Genomic DNA, 20,310 nt, shown 5'->3' with positions numbered 1-20,310 from the left:
TTTCATTTAGTTTACCTTGATATATTAAAGTAATTAAAACTGAAATAAAAATGAATTAATACCGTAGAGACCTTGAAAACAGAGCTAGTGGAAATCTAGTTTTCAACATTTTTTAAAAACTCTAAAACTGTAATAGAAGTTAATAAAAATGATAGACCACACAAATTTACAAAATGAATAAAAAATGACAAAAACACAACAAAATGAATAAAACTTTAGCATAGAAAATATAAAAAGAAAAACTCATTGGAAATATTTCTCATTTACGTCTAGTTTAACTTGATATTCCAAAATAAGTGTAATATTGTTTTAAATTGTTGTTTTTCAAAAAAAAAAAAAATTTAAACATTTTTCTGTTTTATTTAATTGCATTTTTGTTTTTCTAAGCAAAAAATAAATAATCATACATTTTTCCCTAACTTACCGAAGACACCAACTAAAATGTCATGCAGTGTAACAATCATATTTACAACACAAATCAATTTATGACATATTAAAAGATGAATTACTTTCACCCAAAATATGAATTAGTTGCATTCCTACCTTTTTTAAAAAGTGCCACTATCCTGTTAGTAAGAATTGTTTACTCATTAAAAGCACAATACATTTTTTTATTCTTTTACATATTTTAATATGTACAAGTCAGAATAAGCATGTTGTATGAATATAAATTGACCTAAATATTGTTTTACACTGAATGACAATGTAATCTTATTTCAACTAAATTTCAAAATTGTATTCTGCAAAAACTTATCTGAAACCTTAAACGTAGACACATCTAAAGAGCTTGCTATGGACATAAAATTCTTTTTGAAATGGACATCTTTGACCCATGTATATATGTGTGTGTGTATATATTTATATATAGATTTAAATTAGAAGGAAAGCAAAATTTCAAAAATCTGAAAGCAGAAAATATAAAAACTACTAACAAAATCTATAAATATAAAAAAAAGATTAACCCTGTGTGTATGTGCACAAGTTTTTTTGGACAATCCATGTGTTTTTCCATTCTAAAATCACTCACAACCACAAGACATCATGGTTCCATGAGTCTGTGAGCATGTGGAGGTCAAGCGGCGGTGTTCTGTGTGCTTTAGACTGGCTCTGGTAATCTGACTAAATGCAGTATCCGCACATGCATGTTAATTGGCTCTTAAGCTGCGTTTCACAGTATGCACCAATTGATCGAGTCAGCTGTGATCGCAGCAGAGGTCACCGTCCTGCCGCTCGGGCCTCGCTCTAAACGCTTTACCAGAGCTTCAATTAACACCTGATCACCTGCGGCCCGTTTGATCGGCGCGGTCCCTCGCTCGACCCGCAGGACCTGACCTCTCCGGCTCACCGCGCTCCTGCATATCTGATGGCATGTATTTTTAGCCGTAGGATTATGCGTCTCCAGAAGAGAGATTGTCTGTGGATTCTCAGCTAATTATCAGCTAGTTATGAATGCATACGAGCTGTGCTTTCATCGCTGGTGTGAAACGACATCTCTAGGTGACAAAATAACAATGAAGGTGTAGCGCGTTAATTCATGCTCTGCTGTTCAAACACAAATGCTATAATAATGTTAATGAATTGCACCTTTTTTGATGTCAGGCTCTGATTTTGGGTGAAACCATCACTGTTTTATGATTTATGGCACTTTCCACTGAATTAGGGCTTGTTTTCTTTTTCTCTAAATGCTTGATTTCAGATGCTGAACTTTCATGGAAGTCGAAGCAAATCGAGTCATTTTTAATTGCACAATGCTTTGTTATAAAATTACACCGAATATTATATACGCTCTTAGTTTCTGTTAATCTATTATGGGTTTTGCCAATTTTGCATTATTATTTTCTAATAGCAAACAATTCTCAAATATTAAATACATGCATCGAAATATAAAATGGTAGAATTTCATTCAGTAGAAGTTTGCAAGTCTGGTATGTAGTTGTTTGTTAATATTATTTTGAATATAATGCAATTTTGAAATGTTGCAGCTTTTGTTAAAACTGAGAAAATAGAACAAGAAACTTAATGTTTCCCATTAGTAAGTTGCTTTGTGTAAAAGCGTCTGCTAAAGAAATTAATGTAATGTTAATGCTAATTCACCGCCATGCTGTAGAAATTTTCCAAATTTTTGTTGAAAATGTGTGCTGTATTTTTTTACTTATTTACAAAAATTGATAGTCATTCCAAATATTAGCAAAATTAATCATTTTTTCAATTTCATTCAATCATTTTTCATTATCAATTTCATCATTTTTTCAATCATTAATCAATTTATAGATACAGACAATAAATAGATGAACCTTGCATATCTGAAAAAACTTTTGGGCAACTTTTTTGAGCAATAATGCTTGGGAGTAAGAAGTTCAGTAACACTTGTTGACTATTAACTATAGTTAATAATGACTTAATAATACCCTCAATATATTTCTAATTTGCTGCTTATTAATAGTTAATAAGGTAGTTGTTAAGTTTAGGTATTGGGTAGGATTATGGATGCAGAATAAGGCATTAATGTGTGTTTAATTAGTACTTATACATGGCTAATATTCATGCATGCTAATAAGCAACTAGTTTAGAGACCATAAAAGTTCTGTCTGGATACTTGAGATTCGTCATAGGCCATGTTTCTCACCTGGTTTCCTATTGATGGCAACATTGCTCATAAAGTTGCCCCATGTATTATCATCCTTAAGAGACTTCATGGCCTTCAAACTTTGAGATTTTCAGACTTTCTCACTAGGCTTTCTCAAACTAAAATAAAGTTTGTCTGGATGAACTTATAGTGATGAATCATGAATAGTTTTTTTTTCTAGTGACGTCTCAGTGTCATGTTTTCTCTCTATTAAAGAAGAGTGAACTCAACAGTGTGTTGTTTAGACTCTTTTCTCATGTTGACGTGCTGCCAGAAGAGCTGCTGGCATGGATCAGATCTATAATTGTGTTTCAGATCATAAAGTGATTGTTTTAAAAGCATACTCATAGATCTGTGACTCCTCATGGTCAGTAATTTTTATTTAAACAATTCCTTTTTTCCCATCCATCTATTTTCTACTACGTAACCATACTTCCTTTACCCTGGCCACTTCCCTCATCTCATCCTGGAGAATCCCAAGCCATTCCCAGGCCTAGCGTTAATGTGAACACAGCTTTCACACCGGTTGTAATGAGACCAGATAGCACTCATTAAAGGTCCCATATTGTCAAAAGCGAAATTTCCTGGCTTTTGTCAAACCCCCGACAATATCGCATCCACAACATTGCTAAGCAACAACAACACGGAAACTAATCTAGAAAACCCTGTTCAGTCGATAGATGTCGAAACTACATCATTGCACAGGCTTCAGAACAATGTGAATATAAGAGACCAGTGGCACGTCAACTTCAGCCTCTTTCACACAGCGATTCCGGTAAATACACGGATAATGTGTCCTATGATTTGTTCCGGAATTGTTTAATTTGGTTCATTCACAGTTGTTTTCCGGAATCTGTGCGTGCTTTACACACAAACCATAAAGACATGTGACGTTTGGATGTGAGATGTAGTGCGACGAGTACGTTTCACTAAACTGAAACTAACCTGAACAAACTGTGCTTCAGCGCTGATAGTGAGGAGCTGGCTCTGCCCGATCACCGCTTCATTCCACTTTGCACGTATTTTTTTGTCGTGAAGAGTTGCAGGGTAACGTGCATCATCACTACAACACTGGCATTTGGTTATGGCTTTTGTTCACACAGCGTTCGTTCCCGTAATTTTCCAGAATCAGCGCGCATTGTGAAAGGGGCTTTACTAAAGCAACAGTTATGTAGCTTACTGCATTCGGTGTTTGAAAAAGAAAAAACATTAATGATCATTCTGAAATATCCTGTTGAGTATCAGCTCTCTCTATTGCTCTGGGTTCGGCTACAACGATACATGACCGTAGTTACCTGTGATTGGCCTGGCTGTGCGTCACTCAGAAAACAACAGGCCAATCAGAAGAGAGGCTCATGAATATTAATTAGATGGGCCAAAATCAAACTGTTTTTGACACAGCTCCTATAAAAGGAGCTGTAAAAATATATTGAGATGGATTTTGGCACTTATACCGCAAACATATATTCTTAAGGACATCAACAACTAAAATAAACCTCCAGAAATGTGTACAATATGGGACCTTTAATGTACCCAGCACCCCATATTTCTAGAGTGCCCCCTACAAGTGATCACGGTCATAAGCCTTCTCCAAATCTACAAAACACACATAACCCTAACCCTACAAGGAGCTTAAAGAGTCATCGGATGCCCATTTTCCACAAGTTCATATAATTCTTTAGGGTCTTAATGAAAAGTCTCTAATATACTTTGGTTAAAAATTCTCAATAGTAGTGTAAAAAAAACTTGTCAAAATCAGCTCTGCAAAATATCATCTCATTGTATCGCATGGGCCCTTTAAATGCAAATGAGCTCTGCTCGCCCCGCCCCACTCTGATGTGGGATTATGAGCCGTAATGTTTACGTTAGCCGCATTTAGCCGCATTTAGCTGCATTTAACCGCTTTTATCGGTGAAACTTGCCAACAAGCACTTTATTAAGAAAGATCATTTGCAAAGATGCATAAAAAACCCTTATCCTCACTTCTGCTGTGGGTGAAGCTGCATCACGAATGATTCGCACAAACATAGATGCATATGTAGATGGGGATCGGCGTTTTCCTTATAAAACTAATGTTATCCTCTGCGTCTTCAGCGGCTCAGATGTCAGAAGTAAATGACGACTGCTATGTTCAGTATTACATCCAACAACAGAACACCTCAATCGCTCAATTAGAGTCTTCCTCTGCACCTGAGTCACACAATGAGGATCGTATTGGGACTGTTTCAGATCGGTGAGGGCGGGGCTAAGGTAAGACGCTCATGTCAATCAAATGTGTTTCATCACACTGACAAGAAGCTGAGAATGAACTGATTTTAAAAAGGGGATATTACTTTTAAAGATAGAAAAAAAAAACACTGAGTGGATTTTTCTCATTGTAGGGTGGTTGTGTTCACAAACTGTCAACACACATTAATGTTCAAACAACATGGAAAAGTGAGTTTTGCATTTGATGACCCCTTTAAGCTCCCAGAGTCACTCAAACCCCTTGACCATGTTAAGGCGTGGGGAAGAGGACATTTATTTATTTACTATTTTTCAACGTCAACTAGTTATTTTTTTTATATAAATGAAATGTAAATTATTCAATTGATTGATTAGCATTCTCATTAAAGTGTTGTGTGGCTCCCATTATTGAATGTTTGAATAGTTTGTCTTTGAGGTGTTGTGTGTGCAGATCTAACAGTAAAGTCTTAGCTTGTCATGCGGTTTAACTCATTGGTGGTGTTTTGTGTGTCTCAGGTGCGGGACGCAGTGTTCAGTGCGGGACAGATCGCTCTGGTGCCCTGCTCCATGCAGCTGGTGAATGGACCGCTGGCTCTTCAGGCTCGGCTCTGCTTTGGTCACATGGAGAAGGTTCTGCGTGCGATGGACTCCAAACTGACGCTGGCTCACGTACTGCAGGCGCACATCTACATCACTCACTGTGATCACGCTGTGGTCATCACAGAGACCTGGAACACAAAACTACAGGATGTCCAGGTCAGTCAATCACTGCTTTTAGAGCCCAAACACTCTCTTTAGAAATACTGAGAAATGGCCGGCATTGAAACATTTTCACAAAGGCCCTGAGCCCCACCCTCATCATCTAATGTCATGCTCCACACACCTGCATATTACACAAAATATCTTCTGAAGAAGCAGTATCTTTTTAGCATGACCTACTGTCCTCAACACACTCAACAATTTGTTTGTCCACTTTGTACTTTTTATTATAATATGTGACCCTGGACCACAAAACCAGTCATAAGGTTAAATTTTACAAAACTGAGATATATACATCATTTGAAAGCTCAATAAATAAGCTTTCTGTTGATGTATGGGTGTGTTAGGATCGGACAATATTTGGCCGAGATACATTTATTTGAAAATTAGGAATCTGAGGGTGCAAAAAATCAAAATACTGAGAAAATCACCTTTAAAGTTCTCCAAATTAGGTTCTTAACAATGCATATTACTAATCAAAAATGACATTTTGATAGGTTTACAGTAGGAATTTTACAAAAAATCTTCATAGACATGATCTTTACTTAATTTCCTAATGATTTTTGGCATAAAAGAAAAATCAAAAATTTTGACCCATACTATGTATTTTTGGCTATTGCTACAAATATACCCCAGCGACTTAAGACTGGTTTTGTGGTCCAGGGTCACATATGTGATACTAAAAATACAGGAATGCAATACAGAAAATAGGAATACTGTATAGAAAATGATTTAACTTTTTTTTTTTTTTTTTTGCAAAACCACTTTTTAGGGATGTTTGGAGGAATATTTAAAAAATAATCCATACAGTGAAGAGAATTTTAATAAAAAACGAAATCTCTTTCCACCTGATTTTTCAAAGGTTTTAATGATTTTCACATTCCCACAGTCTTGACCAATTCGTGCCTAATATAATAATAGTTCTTATTTTTATTGTGATTATTAAATACAATATAATAATAATAATAGTAATAATTTTATAAATAACTATAATTGTTGGTCTTAAAGTCTTAATTCACCCTCTTCCACAAATTAGTCCTAGAAAGTTCTTAAATAAGAGTAGAAAGTCTTACATTCATAAAGGCATATCAAATGATGAATGCACTTCCAAGAACATGAATATTTTTTATGTTTTGTCCTACCTTAAATTTAATTTATTTGGTCTTAAAAGGGTCTAAAACACATCTTTTCGCAGATCTATAAACAATTTCCATTACACGTGTCTTGTGTCTTGAAGTGCATTTTTTACATCCATTCATTAAAAGTAACGACTATATTACGTTTGTTCTACAAAACTGTGAAACTCGCGCACTTCATCAGATCCAGCGACTAGTTCCTGTCAGACTGATGTATCAGACGCTGTGTGAAGTGTGTCGTCTGAGCCTGAGACTAATATTATCTTAATCGTTTTATTAACCTGTTTGCTTTGAGATAGTTGTAATTATTTCCTCTTGCTGTCTGAATTGTTTCATTATTTTATGTTTATTTAGGAGAGCTCGATTAGGGAAAAGCAATTAATCCCCGAGACCTCCGGCCCCTTCCTGAATCTGACATTTAAATGCAAATGAAGGCTGTCCCTGGTGAAATCTGCTCTAAACTGTTTCTGTGTTAAACGCGAGCTGATCCCGAGCTGCTGAGCGCTCATGAAAACTTGATGTTGTGAGAACGGTGCGCGTCTTTAATGATACGGGACAGATGTCTTCCTCAGAGCCCCTTATTCACTCCTCCGAACTCTCGCCTCTGATCTGCTGCTCTCTGTGCCTCATGAGATCTGCTCCTCCTCCAGACGCCTGACACTCGCTCTTATTGATCTGCTCACTATCATCACGATTATTGAGCGTTCAGATATCAGGAACCAATATACAAACTCTAATCATTCAGATGTGTTGTTATAATGTGATAATGTTCATCAAGGCTGCATTCATTTGATTCAAAATACAGTGAAAACAGTAATATTGCGAAATATGCAATTAATAAAAATTTGATTTTGATTTTGATTTCTGCTTCAAACGATCATGAAAAGGCAGTACTCGAGATAAAATGATGATTACGCCCCAAGCGCTCCCCCTTTCCAGTGGTGTGATTCACTCCTCCGTAAAAGCATAATTTCACATGCAAATCAATAAAATCATGTAACTTGACTTTTATAAAACAGGACATGCTTGATTTATTTATTTCTTTGATGTTGTGTTTTTAATAGTGTGTAAGAAAACTTGCGCTGTTCTGTGGAGCAGATCACGGATATGTAAAGTTATCTTTTAGCTCAATGTGCCTAAACGGTCAAATACACGCAAAAATATTTCAAAATGAGGCGTTTGGTGATTATTGATGTAAACTCTTGTCAGTTCTGTCCTAAATGATCATAAACAGTTGAGAATGAAAATCTGTTAATTGCATAATTGCATTCAATTTCTTTAGTATTGTTAGACTACTTTAGATATGCTTAAAATATCCAGTATTTTTTTTTTAAGCAGTTATTTTAATTAGTATCTTTTTTTTCTGCTGTATTGCTATCTTTAAATGAATCACTAATATAAAGTTTTGGACCAGTCATAATCGCTTTAAATATTTGTGATTACAATATTGACCAAAATAATCACGATTATGATTTTTGCTAAAATCGAGCAGCCCTAAATCAAAGGGTATTTTGTTATTAAAAACAATTAAGCAAGCCCAGCCAAGGTGACACAAAAGTAACAATACATTGCTTTCCACAATAGGTAACTAACTAGTTACATTTTTATTGACCAATGCAATATTGTAATGCATTATTTTTAAACTGTGATGGGAATTGGGTGGTTTCATGTGGTGAAAAATCATGATGATCCTAAAAAGGTCTGTAACGTGAGCTCATCAGATGGAGCGCTTAATCAGGGGTGATTGATGTTCGTCTCGTCTGTATGTTGGCGTCGGTGTGTGCGGTTTGTCTCGTGAGCGTGAGATTATCCGTTCTGTGCCGAATCTGCTCCGTTTGATCCCGCGCTCACCGTGGAAGGGCTTTTCCCCGCGGTGAGGATTTCACACAGCACCAGCGCTCATTTCAGCTGAATGTTATGAGTAGAGGTCGACCGATATTGGTTTTTACCGATACCGATAGCTAGGTTGGACCACGCTGGCCGATACCGATTAATTAACCGATAGTTTTTGAAAATGGATATTGAAGGCCAACTAAAATAGTGCTCTACTATTGAAAAAAATAAATACTAAACCATACTTTGTAAATGAATAAAAATATTAATATTAATTATAAATTGATCATTAAAGTTATTTCATAGTTCATTAATGTTAACAAAATGAACTTCGAAATTTAACAATATATCAGTAAATGTTGAAATTAACACTCTAACAAGGAACAACACTTCTATTCTACAGCTTTCATCAATCTTAGTTGATGTTACAAATGGGCTCATTGTAAAGGGGTGGGAATCTTTAAATTTTAACATTTTTTTATTATATAAGCAGGCTGCTTTTTAAAATAATTACTTATTTAAAATTAGTGTTCTTAAAGTGTCGGCAAGTTTACAGAAATAGTTTTTTTCTTTTTCGTTTGATTATTACTTATGAGATCAGACAGAGGCAGCTTTAACAGGCTGCATTCAAACGAATGCACAGATCTATTTCGATGTATCAGATGTTTTGTCCTGCTCTGAAAACATAACTGACTGTGTGTACATCAGTTTCGTATAAAAGTATTTGAAAATCCAAGTGCATTTAACTGCATCTGCAATCAAGCTTTTTAGGACGAACAAACACAAAGAGCAATTGAAAGTCTGTCAGTGCATCTAATAGTACTGCATTATAAACGGCAGAAATGAAGGCACATGTAAAGTCAAAAACTGCGATTGATAGCTCACACTGTCAAACAATACACACTTAGCTCACTGTGGAAATTCTGTGCAATGAAGCCAGCCGCGTTTCTGGCGCGCACGCGTGCCATATGCGGGAAAAACACATGCTCATTGAAGAGAGGATTGAGGTGCGTCGGAGAATCTATTTTTCACCCACCCTTTAATGAAACCGAACAAAAGTGCAGCGCTGTGTTGCGCTGACAACTTGCAGGTAACATACACACACAGGACGCGTTGTATAGTTCAAGCATAAATCTAAAACAGTTTATTTAATCACCAAACGGGCAAATGTTTACTTCAAGAATGATCAAAAAAGCGGCAAAGGTTAGTTTAAACATGAAACGGAAAGAGAAAGTGCGATCTATATTGCAGCCATTTCAGAAACAATTTCTTTTCTGTTTTACATTTATGTTAAAATATTATTTGTTTTTGTTTTGTTTCAGTTTAATATGTTAATTACGAAAGAAGTTTGTGTAATTTGTAAATGTCATAAAGGACGTGGTATGAATTGGACGGCAATACGCCAGGAAAATTGGAGAGGGTCAGACACAATTTTTGACATCTTCGTACGTTTTTATTTGTGGAAAATCCCTTCTTTAACGAATTTCGTTTTGTATTATTTTTATCTTAATTTTTAATAGATATTTTTGTTGATCAGTTATTAAAATCAAATAGGAACAGGAAAATGGCATTGTGAAATAAAGTGCGTAACAAGATGCAAACTCACCATGCTTTAATGGCCTGAAGAAAAGGCTAAAACATAAATTATAGCTCTGTATTAAGCATACAGACTTAATTAGAGCTACAGAAATACAAATAGTTTGCTTAAATGCACAATACTCAATTTTCCAGCACAGGGTCAAGTCTTTATGAACGATGTAGGAAAGATGTATAATGTAAAACTATGGCGCGCTGTGACTGATTTTGTGGGCTGAATGAACACAGTTTGCTTTCTCATGTCTTTACACCTGCAACTTTGCTGGCTAAGAATATAAACAGCTGGATATAAATCAATACAAATATATGGTAACAATCCTGGCATTAAACATTGGTCTAGGGCTTAACCTCTCATACTCCATGACAGCGGAGCGTGAGCCGCTTCAGCAAAGAACGCAACCGGAAAAACTATCGGCAAGGATTTTTGCCGATAACCGATGGTTCGGCCAATCAACTATCGGTGCCGATTAATCGGCAAAACCGATACATCGGTCGACCTCTAGTTATGAGAATATATCCATGCAACAAAAGAGATAATAAGTTGATGATTAAGACCAGCATACAGACAAATGCTCAAGACTGAAAGACTAAATATTAAAGTTCAGGCATTGAGCCACTGATCTGAACATTGGCAGGACACTGGGCTTCAGTGTTTCACAAATGTGACCCTAGACCACAAAATCAGTCATAATGGTCAATCTTTTTAAATTGAGATGTATACATCATCTGAAAACCGAAAAAGCTTTCCGTTGATGTCTGGTTTGTTAGGATAGGACAATATTTGGCTGAGATACAACTAGTTGAAAATGTAGAATCTGAGGGTGCAAAAAAATTAAAATATTACGAAAATCACCTTTAAAGTTGTCCAATGAAGTGGAGAGGGGATTATTAAGAATATAAGCCATTTAATCATAAAAAGACTATTGTTTTACATGAATAAGTGCAGTTGCATATTCATTTCTTGTATGCTGTTTATACGGATTTGACAGTAAAGCATTAAGCTTGATTTGGGAAGCATGCAATATTTATTTTTTAACAAAAGTAGGGTGCAAAATCTAATTTTTATATAGAAAATTCTACTCTTATCAAATGTACCATTATTATTCTATAGCATTATATCAAAATGACCAACAACTTTTTAAGCAAACCATTTAAGGAAAGTTTGTTTTTCAAGACACTTTGTGACACTTCTTACTTCATACACAAAAAAAGTGTCAAATTGGCTGAATCTGGTTTCTTGATGATTTGATATTTTATAGTAGTGATTTTATTATTTTAAAATATGAAGTAAAAAATGAATGACTAATAAGCCATTAAGTGATCCTCTGCATCCATCTACTGGTTATTGTGATTTGATTTCTATTTTTACTGCATAGTGTGTTCTGGTCATCCCATTAAAAATAACATTTAAAGCATTGGAGAGCTTTAAATTGCTGGAAATAGTTGTGTGAAAAGCTTTAAAGTTATTGAAAAGTGCTTGCATTTCTCTCAAAAGGTTGTACAAACCATGAAATGAAAAACGTAATAACATTTGACCATTTCTGCCAAAACACCATGGTATAGTTATCATTACTACTTTTGGTTTCACAAAATGCAACCACCTGGTCGCAGTTTGGAGCCCTGATATATTTACGGTAGGTAATCTACAAAATATCTTCAGAAAACATGATTTTTACTTAATATCCTAATGATTTTTGGTATAAAAGAAAAATCAATAATTTTGACCCATGCAGTCGTTCATGTGCTTTAATACAAACGCAGCACTGATGCTGTAGCGGTGTGTAGTGTGATATAACAGGACAGTAGTGTGACACGAATATTAATCAACTCATTTGTCAGCCATTGCTCTTCCATCACTTATTTTCACTCTTGTTTGTAGCTGCTGTGATTTTCATCAGATATTCCTTGTGCTCAGAGATCAGTGATAATCACATTCATGCTTTTTTAGTCTTAGTATTGTATTAAAATATTGGTTACACTTTATTTTGAGGTGTCCTTGTTACTATTGCTAAAATTTTTTAAAAAATATTAAAACAAAAACGGAATATAATCTTATCTCACCGAGGTGTTTTTTGACCCCCAACATTGTGTTTATTTAGTGGCTATAAAACCTCATCAGTGTAAATGTTCACATTTGCATTTTTGAGAAAATCAAGTTTATGCATGTTTAGCAAAACAAATATTTGAGTTTCAGTACTAAATTTAGAATTTTTGCCGTGAAATGAAACCTGTACTTACTATAGGGTTTAGGATCACACTGTTTTTGGATAATATAAGGTTAGGGTTAAGATTAAGTTATTATTACTTGGCATAATTATTACCTAGAATGTACATGAGGAACAGGACAGTAAAATCAAGTGCTAATAGGTTTAGGATTAGTTGAATGTTATTACGTACAACTTGCTTTCATATTTGTCCTTTTTTCTATTAAGAGAAATAAATGTCAGTTGGTTTTGTTCTATTAAGAGATTCAAATATCGGTTGTTTTTTTGTTATGTTTAGAGATTTTAATATCGGCTAGTTTTGTTCTGTTTAGAAATTTAAATATCAGCTAGTTTTGTTCTGTTTACAAATTTAAATATCGGCTAGTTTTGTTCTATTAAGAGATTCAAATATCGGTTGTTTTTTGTTATGTTTAGAGATTTTAATATCAGCTAGTTTTGTTCTGTTTACAGATTTAAATATCTGCTAGTTTTGTTCTGTTTACAGATTTAAATATCGGCTAGTTTTGTTCTATTAAGAGATTTAAATATCGGTTGTTTTTTGTTATGTTTAGAGATTTTAATATCGGCTAGTTTTGTTCTGTTTACAGATTTAAATATCGGCTAGTTTTGTTCTGTTTACAGATTTAAATATCGGCTAGTTTTGTTCTGTTTACAGATTTTAATATCGGCTAGTTTTGTTCTGTTTACAGATTTTAATATCGGCTAGTTTTGTTCTGTTTACAGATTTTAATATCGGCTAGTTTTGTTCTGTTTACAGATTTTAATATCGGCTAGTTTTGTTCTGTTTACAGATTTAAATATCGGCTAGTTTTGTTCTGTTTACAGATTTAAATATCGGCTAGTTTTGTTCTGTTTACAGATTTTAATATCGGCTAGTTTTGTTCTGTTTACAGATTTAAATATCGGCTAGTTTTGTTCTGTTTACAGATTTAAATATCGGCTAGTTTTGTTCTGTTTACAGATTTTAATATCGGCTAGTTTTGTTCTGTTTACAGATTTAAATATTGGCTAGTTTTGTTCTATTAAGAGATTTAAATATCGGTTGTTTTTTGTTATGTTTAGAGATTTTAATATTTTCTAGTTTTGTTCTGTTTAGAAATTTAAATATCAGCTGTTTTGTTCTATTAAGAGATTTAAATATCTGCTAGTTTCGTTCTGTTTAGAGACTTAAATATTGTTTGTTTTGTTCTTGTTCTAGTCAAATATTTAAGTATTGACTGGTTTTGTTCTGTTTAGAGATTTAAATATCAGTTGTTTTGTTTTATTAAAAGGTTTAAGTGTCACCAGAGAGAAGATTTTAATTAAAAATTACAAGGTTAAAAAATTGGAGAGTGAAATGAAAAATGAAAAATTGAAAAACGAAAAATTACTGTGAATATGCATGACACATTCACAGTAAAATCTACAACATGCACCCAAAAAATATAATTGAAAATGTCTACTTTATGTTGCCATTTTGAAAGAGCAAGTGAGGTAAACAAGTTTGCATATCTTTTGATTAATGCATAAATGACATAAATGATGCTGTAGTGTTAAAGTGTGTACAGTATGTGTTAACTGTCAGCAGTGATGTCTAATAAGCAGTGATCTCTTCTGTGTGCACTAACATCATTGACATGAGGCTGGATTTGTGCACTGGAGTGATATGATGGAAATGCTTTCTTTAGATTAACGATAAAACAGTCGTCACGTTTACCAGCGGCTTCAGCACGCATCCAACAATCAGAGCGCTAGTTAAAGGAGATGGGGCCGCTGAGGCGGAAGAAGCCGTAATAGAAACACGGCCGTGTGCTGGTGACCGGTGCGCCGCTGCCGGAGCGTTCATAATGTCTGTAATGGGGTGTGTGATGGAGTTTGCAGGGTTAATTGGTGCCTGAGCAGATGTGTTGTTTGTGGAGAGCGTTTAACTTCAGATCAATCTAAACAAACCTGCTCACACCTCTGATCACTCACAACTTTAGCAAGTTTTTGAAGTTGTGTAGCAACTCTTTATTACATTTACATTGATGCATTTGGCAGATGCACATTCAATTATATAAATTCAATCATGCGTTCCCTGGGAATCGAACCCATGACCTTAGCATTTGAAACTGGCTATATTGTATTTATAGTAGAAATAAGCAAATAAGAGGCCTGAAATGTAAATCAGTTTTGATCTGTCAGTTCATTTAAAAAATGAGTTAAAGATTTAAATGTTGGATGATTTTGTTCTATTTAGAAATGAAAATATGTGACCCTGGAGCACAAAACCAAGTAGCACGGTTATATATTTGTAGCAATTGCCAAAAATACATTATGTGGGTCAAAATTATCAGCCAAAATTCATTAGGATATTAAGTAAAGATCATGTTCCATGAAGATATTTTGTAAATTTTCTACAATAAATATATGAAAACTTAGAGAGATAGTAATATGCATTGCTAAGAACTTCATTGGAACAACTTTAAAAGCGATTTTTTCAATATTTAGATTTTTTTTCACCATCAGATACCAGATCAACCCTTATGACTGGTTTTGTGGCCCAAGGTCACATATAGTAAAAATCAACAAATAAGAGACTGAAATACTGGCGAGTTTTGTTCTATTAATTCATTTAAACATTGGTTGTTTCATTCTCTGACAAAATGTAAATTTTGGTCAGTTTTGATCTGTCAGTTTATTATTTTTTATTTTATTATATCAAAACTGACCAAAATTTACTTAAAGATTTAAATGTGGGATGGTTTTGTTCTGTTTCTAAATTTAAATATTGGTCAGAATTTTAAATGTTGATCAAAGAATTCAAGTCATTTGATTTCATTTTATTAAGAAGTTTAAATATCAGTCAGTTGTTTTTGTAGTAAGAAATATTGGTCATTTTTGTTTCATTTAATTAACAAGTTTAAATATTGGTTGGTCGGCATTGGTTAAAAACGTAAATGTTAGTCAGTTTTGCTCTAATAAGAAATGTAAATATTGGTAATATTAATAAGATTTTATTTATTTTTAGAGTTCATTCTGAAATTTTCGTCCAAAAATGTTGCATGTCAAAAAATAAATATGACCTCACGTTATGTCTCTGAAACGTTCATCCATCATAAAAAATTAGGATCAGGTTAAATTTTCTGCATTTTCACATCTGTAAAAAGCATTTTGATTTAAGGATGACAAGTACAAAAAAAAAAGAAAAGATGAAAAACGCATACAAAAATTTCAGACTCAGTGTGCAATGACCTTAAGAGTAAGCGATTCTCGAAAAGTATAAATGAAAATATGAGGAGGACTGAAGATCAATTTCAGAAAGTGTAAATCACTGCTGTAGTTTGACACTGGATGAGAGGCTGATAATGATGTATTGTTTCATTTTAACATCTTGTCACACTGAAACTTTGCTGTGAAGGTGTTTCTCGAGCAGCTGGTGAAGTGTTTGTGTTCAGCGGTAGTGTCCGTGTCTTCCGTATCTCTCGTGCGTCGGCCCACCGCACAAACACACAGAGCCGCTGCAGCAGGGCGTCCCGCTGGGCAGGAAATGTAGAGGAAGCGCCTGAGCATCCCGAGCCCATCAGCACCCCGCTGAGTGCTGACTTTACACCGCTTCCTTATTACGGTGTTTACTGTTTCACCTCCTCCCAGACTCATGAGAACTGGGTCATCCTGACAGCGGCGCTCACCTGCAGGACAGCAGAGATTCTCCAGCTGACAGATCGCTTCTTATGAAAATAACTTGAAATGAAGATCATATACTGCATTTCTTATTGTAATTTATTCCATCAACAGCTGTCTTTTTTTTTTTAGGAAGCAATATTCTCGGGAGGAAATTTTATAAAAATTAGATTACTAGACCTATTACAAAAGTTGTGGAAATGAGTAAAATCTTAAAAGGTCGCAGACTTTTCTATAATGAATCTTTATAGTTAGAGTGGCATGTGAGAGTTTGGGAACCCCTTGCAGATTCTGTGAAAATGTGAATAATTTGTTATTTTTTATTTAGTGCTGTCCTGAGTAAGATATTTTATAGGTATGCACCGAAATGAAAATTCTTGGCCGAAGCCGAACGAAATCAAACAGTAGGCCGAAGGCTGAAGGCAGATAACCGAACATGGTTTTTCATGTTTTCCCCATGTATTTTGCCAATTTTTTTCACCATTGCATAAATTAAATAGCCAATATGTTCTTTTCACAGTTTTGTCTTGCTTTTCGAAAAAAATAAAAATCAATTACAAAACAACTATTTAAAAATATTTAACTTAACAGTGAACTTTTTAAACATTCTAGCAGACATTATAGCCTACCAACAAAGCACAGTTTAACTTAAAATTAATAAGTTAGCAAAATAACATTCTTTGGCCATTTTTAAGACTCCCTTCTTGAATCAGGCATGTGTTTATAATCTACAAATAAATGCAGCCTTGCTGAGCAAAGGAGAATGTTAGAATAAATGTGTTAATAGAGCTGTTGGAATGACTGTTAGCATTATTTTTGTCTTACTTTTTTATTTTATTTGACAGAACAGCAGTAAAATGACAATACTAACATTTCTGAAAGTTTTTATTTAGTGGTAAACCCGCAAGAAGAGCTCAGTCCTAGTTTTTGCTGGCAGCAGCAGATTTGTGAATGATTGTTATCTTTGGTCTTTGAACCCTGGCTAAGGAGCTGCTGCAGAATAAACACAATTGGTGTCTGGTGTATTAGACAACAGAACGTTCTGGAGTTGATTGACTAATGGATGATTTCAGTCATCATACAGTAACCTTTCTCTTCTCATGAAGACATGCGATGCGCTTCTAAACAGTCTCTCGCTGTCGCTGCTTGGAACCTCATTTGTTTGCTATCATTTATTCAGACTTTTTGCTTATTACAATTTTTTTGATATTTTCGGCCAAATAATTTCAGTTGCCGAACATTTGGTGCATCCCTAACATTTAAATATTGGTTGGCCAGTATTGGTCAAAAATGTAAATATTAGTCAGTTTTGCTCTAATAAGAAATGTAAATATTGGTCATATTAATTAGATTTTCTTTTCTTTTTAGAGTTTTTACTGTCAGCTGGTTTTGTTCAGAGTAAAGGCCGTTGCACACTGAGTCTGACATTTTTGATTAGTAATATGCATTGCTAGGAACTTCATTTGGGCAACTTTAAAGGCGATTTTCTCAATATTTTTTTTTGCACCCTCAGATTTTCAAATAGCTGTATCTCAGCCAAATAGTGTCCTATCCTAACAAACCATACATCGAATTGAAAATGTATTTATTCAGCTTTCAGATGATGTATAAATCTCAAATTTCAAAAAATTGACCCACATGACTGGTTGTGTGGTTTGGGGTCACACTTGGTCTGGATTGGATAACAGTCACATGATTTGAGGCATGAATGCACCTGATCTAGTCAGATTCAAAGTTTTTGAGTGGTTTTGCCCCATGAAGGTGGTCCACTGATGCATTTCAGGCTGGATGTCACGGGCCGCAAGGTCGGCCTCTAAAGTCCCTAAACAAGGCCCTCCGGATCCCAGATTACGGTCCCTGAGGGCCATTAACAGCCTCCCGTTCATTACGGCACCTCTGCGGCGTTAAGTGCTAATCTTGGTGGTATTAAAGCGCACTCGTTACAGGCGTCTGAGTGAACACTTTACACACGCGCTCGCTGCTACTTAAAGCCGCTATTGTTTACTCGCAGCCGCGCAGAAAAGTGGCTGGATGTTGATCCGCAATCAGCGGCGGCTGCTTTAATCTGGATGTAAGTGCAGCGTTGGGCCGTCGGGTCACGAGCGGGACGCGGCCTGAAATTGGGAGAAAAGGCTCTCCGCGCCGCCTCTGATTTATTCGCCGTCTGCTTTTGAGTGAATTTCAAAATAAAGTGTATGTAACCCGTCATTATTCCGCTGTGCTGGAGTGGGATGTGAGTGGATGAAAATTGATCCAGCCAATTGAAAAGGGGGTTAAGTGTTTTTGCCCTTATCGACGGCCCAACAAAGCGGCTGTTGTATAAAACACTCATTTGTCCCCCATTAGCAGATGAGACGGTGTTATTTGAGGGTTGCATTGTGCCGGGCGCGAGCACAAAGATGCTGGAGAAGCGATAATGGCCCGCGCGCAGACGCCAACCGAGAGTAAAGATTTTAACTCTGCGGAGGGTGATGATGATGATGATGATGAAGACATTTAAAGCCATCACTGCTGCTCTCCAATGTGGTGAAATGGTGTAAAATGAGCCGTGCGTGTCTGGAATCAATCATGTCGTGTGTCTTTGTTGTGGTTCGGTAACGCGTGTTTTGAAGGTTCGTGTGATCTTTATTCAGCTGCTCTGCTCTTTGGCTGGTCTTGGCTGGTTTAAGCTGGTTTTAAACTGGTTCAGCTGGGCTCAGGTGGAAACTTGTTTGGTTACTTTTAAGTAACTTGGTAAAATCACCCTTACGCAAAATAAGGCCTAAAAAGGTCTTGGTAACAGCATTTACATATAATGCATTATAAAGGTATTTTAATGCGGTGTATGATCCTTGCGAATAATTGTAATTACAGTTATAATAAATTATAATATTTTGCTTTTAGAAATTGCTATGCATTAAAATGCATGACAAAACAAACCTTTAGATATTATAATGCTTTTTTAACTTGGGTTACAATTGTTCATAAAAAAAATAAAATGCATTACATACATCCATACATACATTACAAATACCTGTGTTATGCATTATACATAAGGGCTTAAGTGTTATGACTTAAATCAGTGCAGTCTTTAATTTAGTCATTGCATTAAATGTTGCATTCACTGCGCAGAGTGAAACATTCTTAAACATTTTAAGAAACACATTAAACAAAGATACATTTAACAGGGTTCCTACAAGGTGATAGAAAGTACTTGAATTTGACTTTTTGAAATTTAAGGCCTTGAAAATAATTATATACTTGATATAAAAAAATTATACTTGGTCTTATAAAGTGGTCAGAAAAGAGAAGGATGCCAAGCTCACACAGCAGTGTTAACTAGTTTTCTGAAAATATAGTAGCACTGCAAAAAATGCTTTTCTTACTTAGTTTTTTTTTTTTTTTTGTCTTGTTCCAGCCCAAATATCAAAAAATTCTTACATCAATGAGGATTTTCTAGAAGAGTAAAAAAAAAAACTTGTTTTTAGAAAAAACTAGTCAAAATTAAAGAGAGTTTTTGTTCAGAACAAGCAAAATAATCTGCCAATGGGGTAAGCAAAAAAATCTTATTTCAAAGAGAAAACAAGATTTTTTTTCCTTACTCATTGGCAGATTATTTTGCATGCTTTAAGCAAAAATGCACTTAGTTTTGTTTTCTGAAAACAAGACATTATTTTTTACTCATCTAGAAAATCCTTGACTTAAGAATTTGTCGATAATGTGGCTGGAAACAATACAAAAAATCTAAGAAAAACATTTTTGGAGTTCTAAATGTGTTAATAAAGGAGTCATCACATAATGAAGTTTGCTAGAGTTGTTTTAAGAGAAATCAAAGTACCTGATAAATTGAAATGCATTTTAATTTATTTTCAGTCCATAAAACAGCTGTAGAGTGTCTTTAGTTTCAAAGCGGTAGATCTGCTGCTTCGGGGTTTTGAATCCTCTTGATATGATCAGCCACTGAACATCAGCTGATGAACGAAAACCATTTACAATCCTTAGTTCTCTTGCTTTGTGTGGATCTTTTCATTGATCTTGTTGCAGTTTTGATTGTTTTTGTCTCTCTGTCTGTACAAGCCCTCAATACAGCTACATTAAATATTTTTATGCTTAAAACAAGAACAACTATCTGTCAGTGGAGTCAGAAAAATCAACTAGTTTTCCCTTTGAATGAAGTTATTCTTATGTTATTATTATGACCACACTAGCCTACATTTGTTCTTGTTTTAATTATAAGCTCACTCCATTTTAATGCATTCTGTGCCTCTTGTAATTTCCTTACATTTTC

The 20,310-nt window shown here is 34.9% G+C and overlaps 2 protein-coding genes across 2 annotated transcripts in view; both read left to right on the top strand.

Moving 5' to 3' along the window:
* The window catches only part of dph6 (diphthamine biosynthesis 6), a 91,501-nt gene extending 85,851 nt beyond the window's left edge, over positions 1 to 5,650 (top strand). Inside the window, exons 10-11 of the mRNA XM_073827475.1 lie at positions 5,304 to 5,311; positions 5,369 to 5,650. Of these exons, the coding sequence (XP_073683576.1) occupies positions 5,304 to 5,311; positions 5,369 to 5,650 (290 nt within the window). The remainder of the gene's footprint in view (positions 1 to 5,303; positions 5,312 to 5,368) is intronic.
* Positions 1 to 20,310, top strand: part of LOC141296197 (uncharacterized) — a 43,836-nt gene that overhangs the window by 6,091 nt on the left and 17,435 nt on the right. Inside the window, exon 2 of the mRNA XM_073827474.1 lies at positions 5,369 to 5,608. Within this exon, the coding sequence (XP_073683575.1) occupies positions 5,369 to 5,608 (240 nt within the window). The remainder of the gene's footprint in view (positions 1 to 5,368; positions 5,609 to 20,310) is intronic.

The sequence above is a fragment of the Garra rufa genome, chromosome 21, assembly GCF_049309525.1.
Source record: "Garra rufa chromosome 21, GarRuf1.0, whole genome shotgun sequence".
Taxonomy (NCBI): Eukaryota; Metazoa; Chordata; class Actinopteri; order Cypriniformes; family Cyprinidae; genus Garra; species Garra rufa.
Note: the sequence above shows the minus strand (reverse complement) of the source record. Positions and strands in the feature narration are given on the sequence as shown.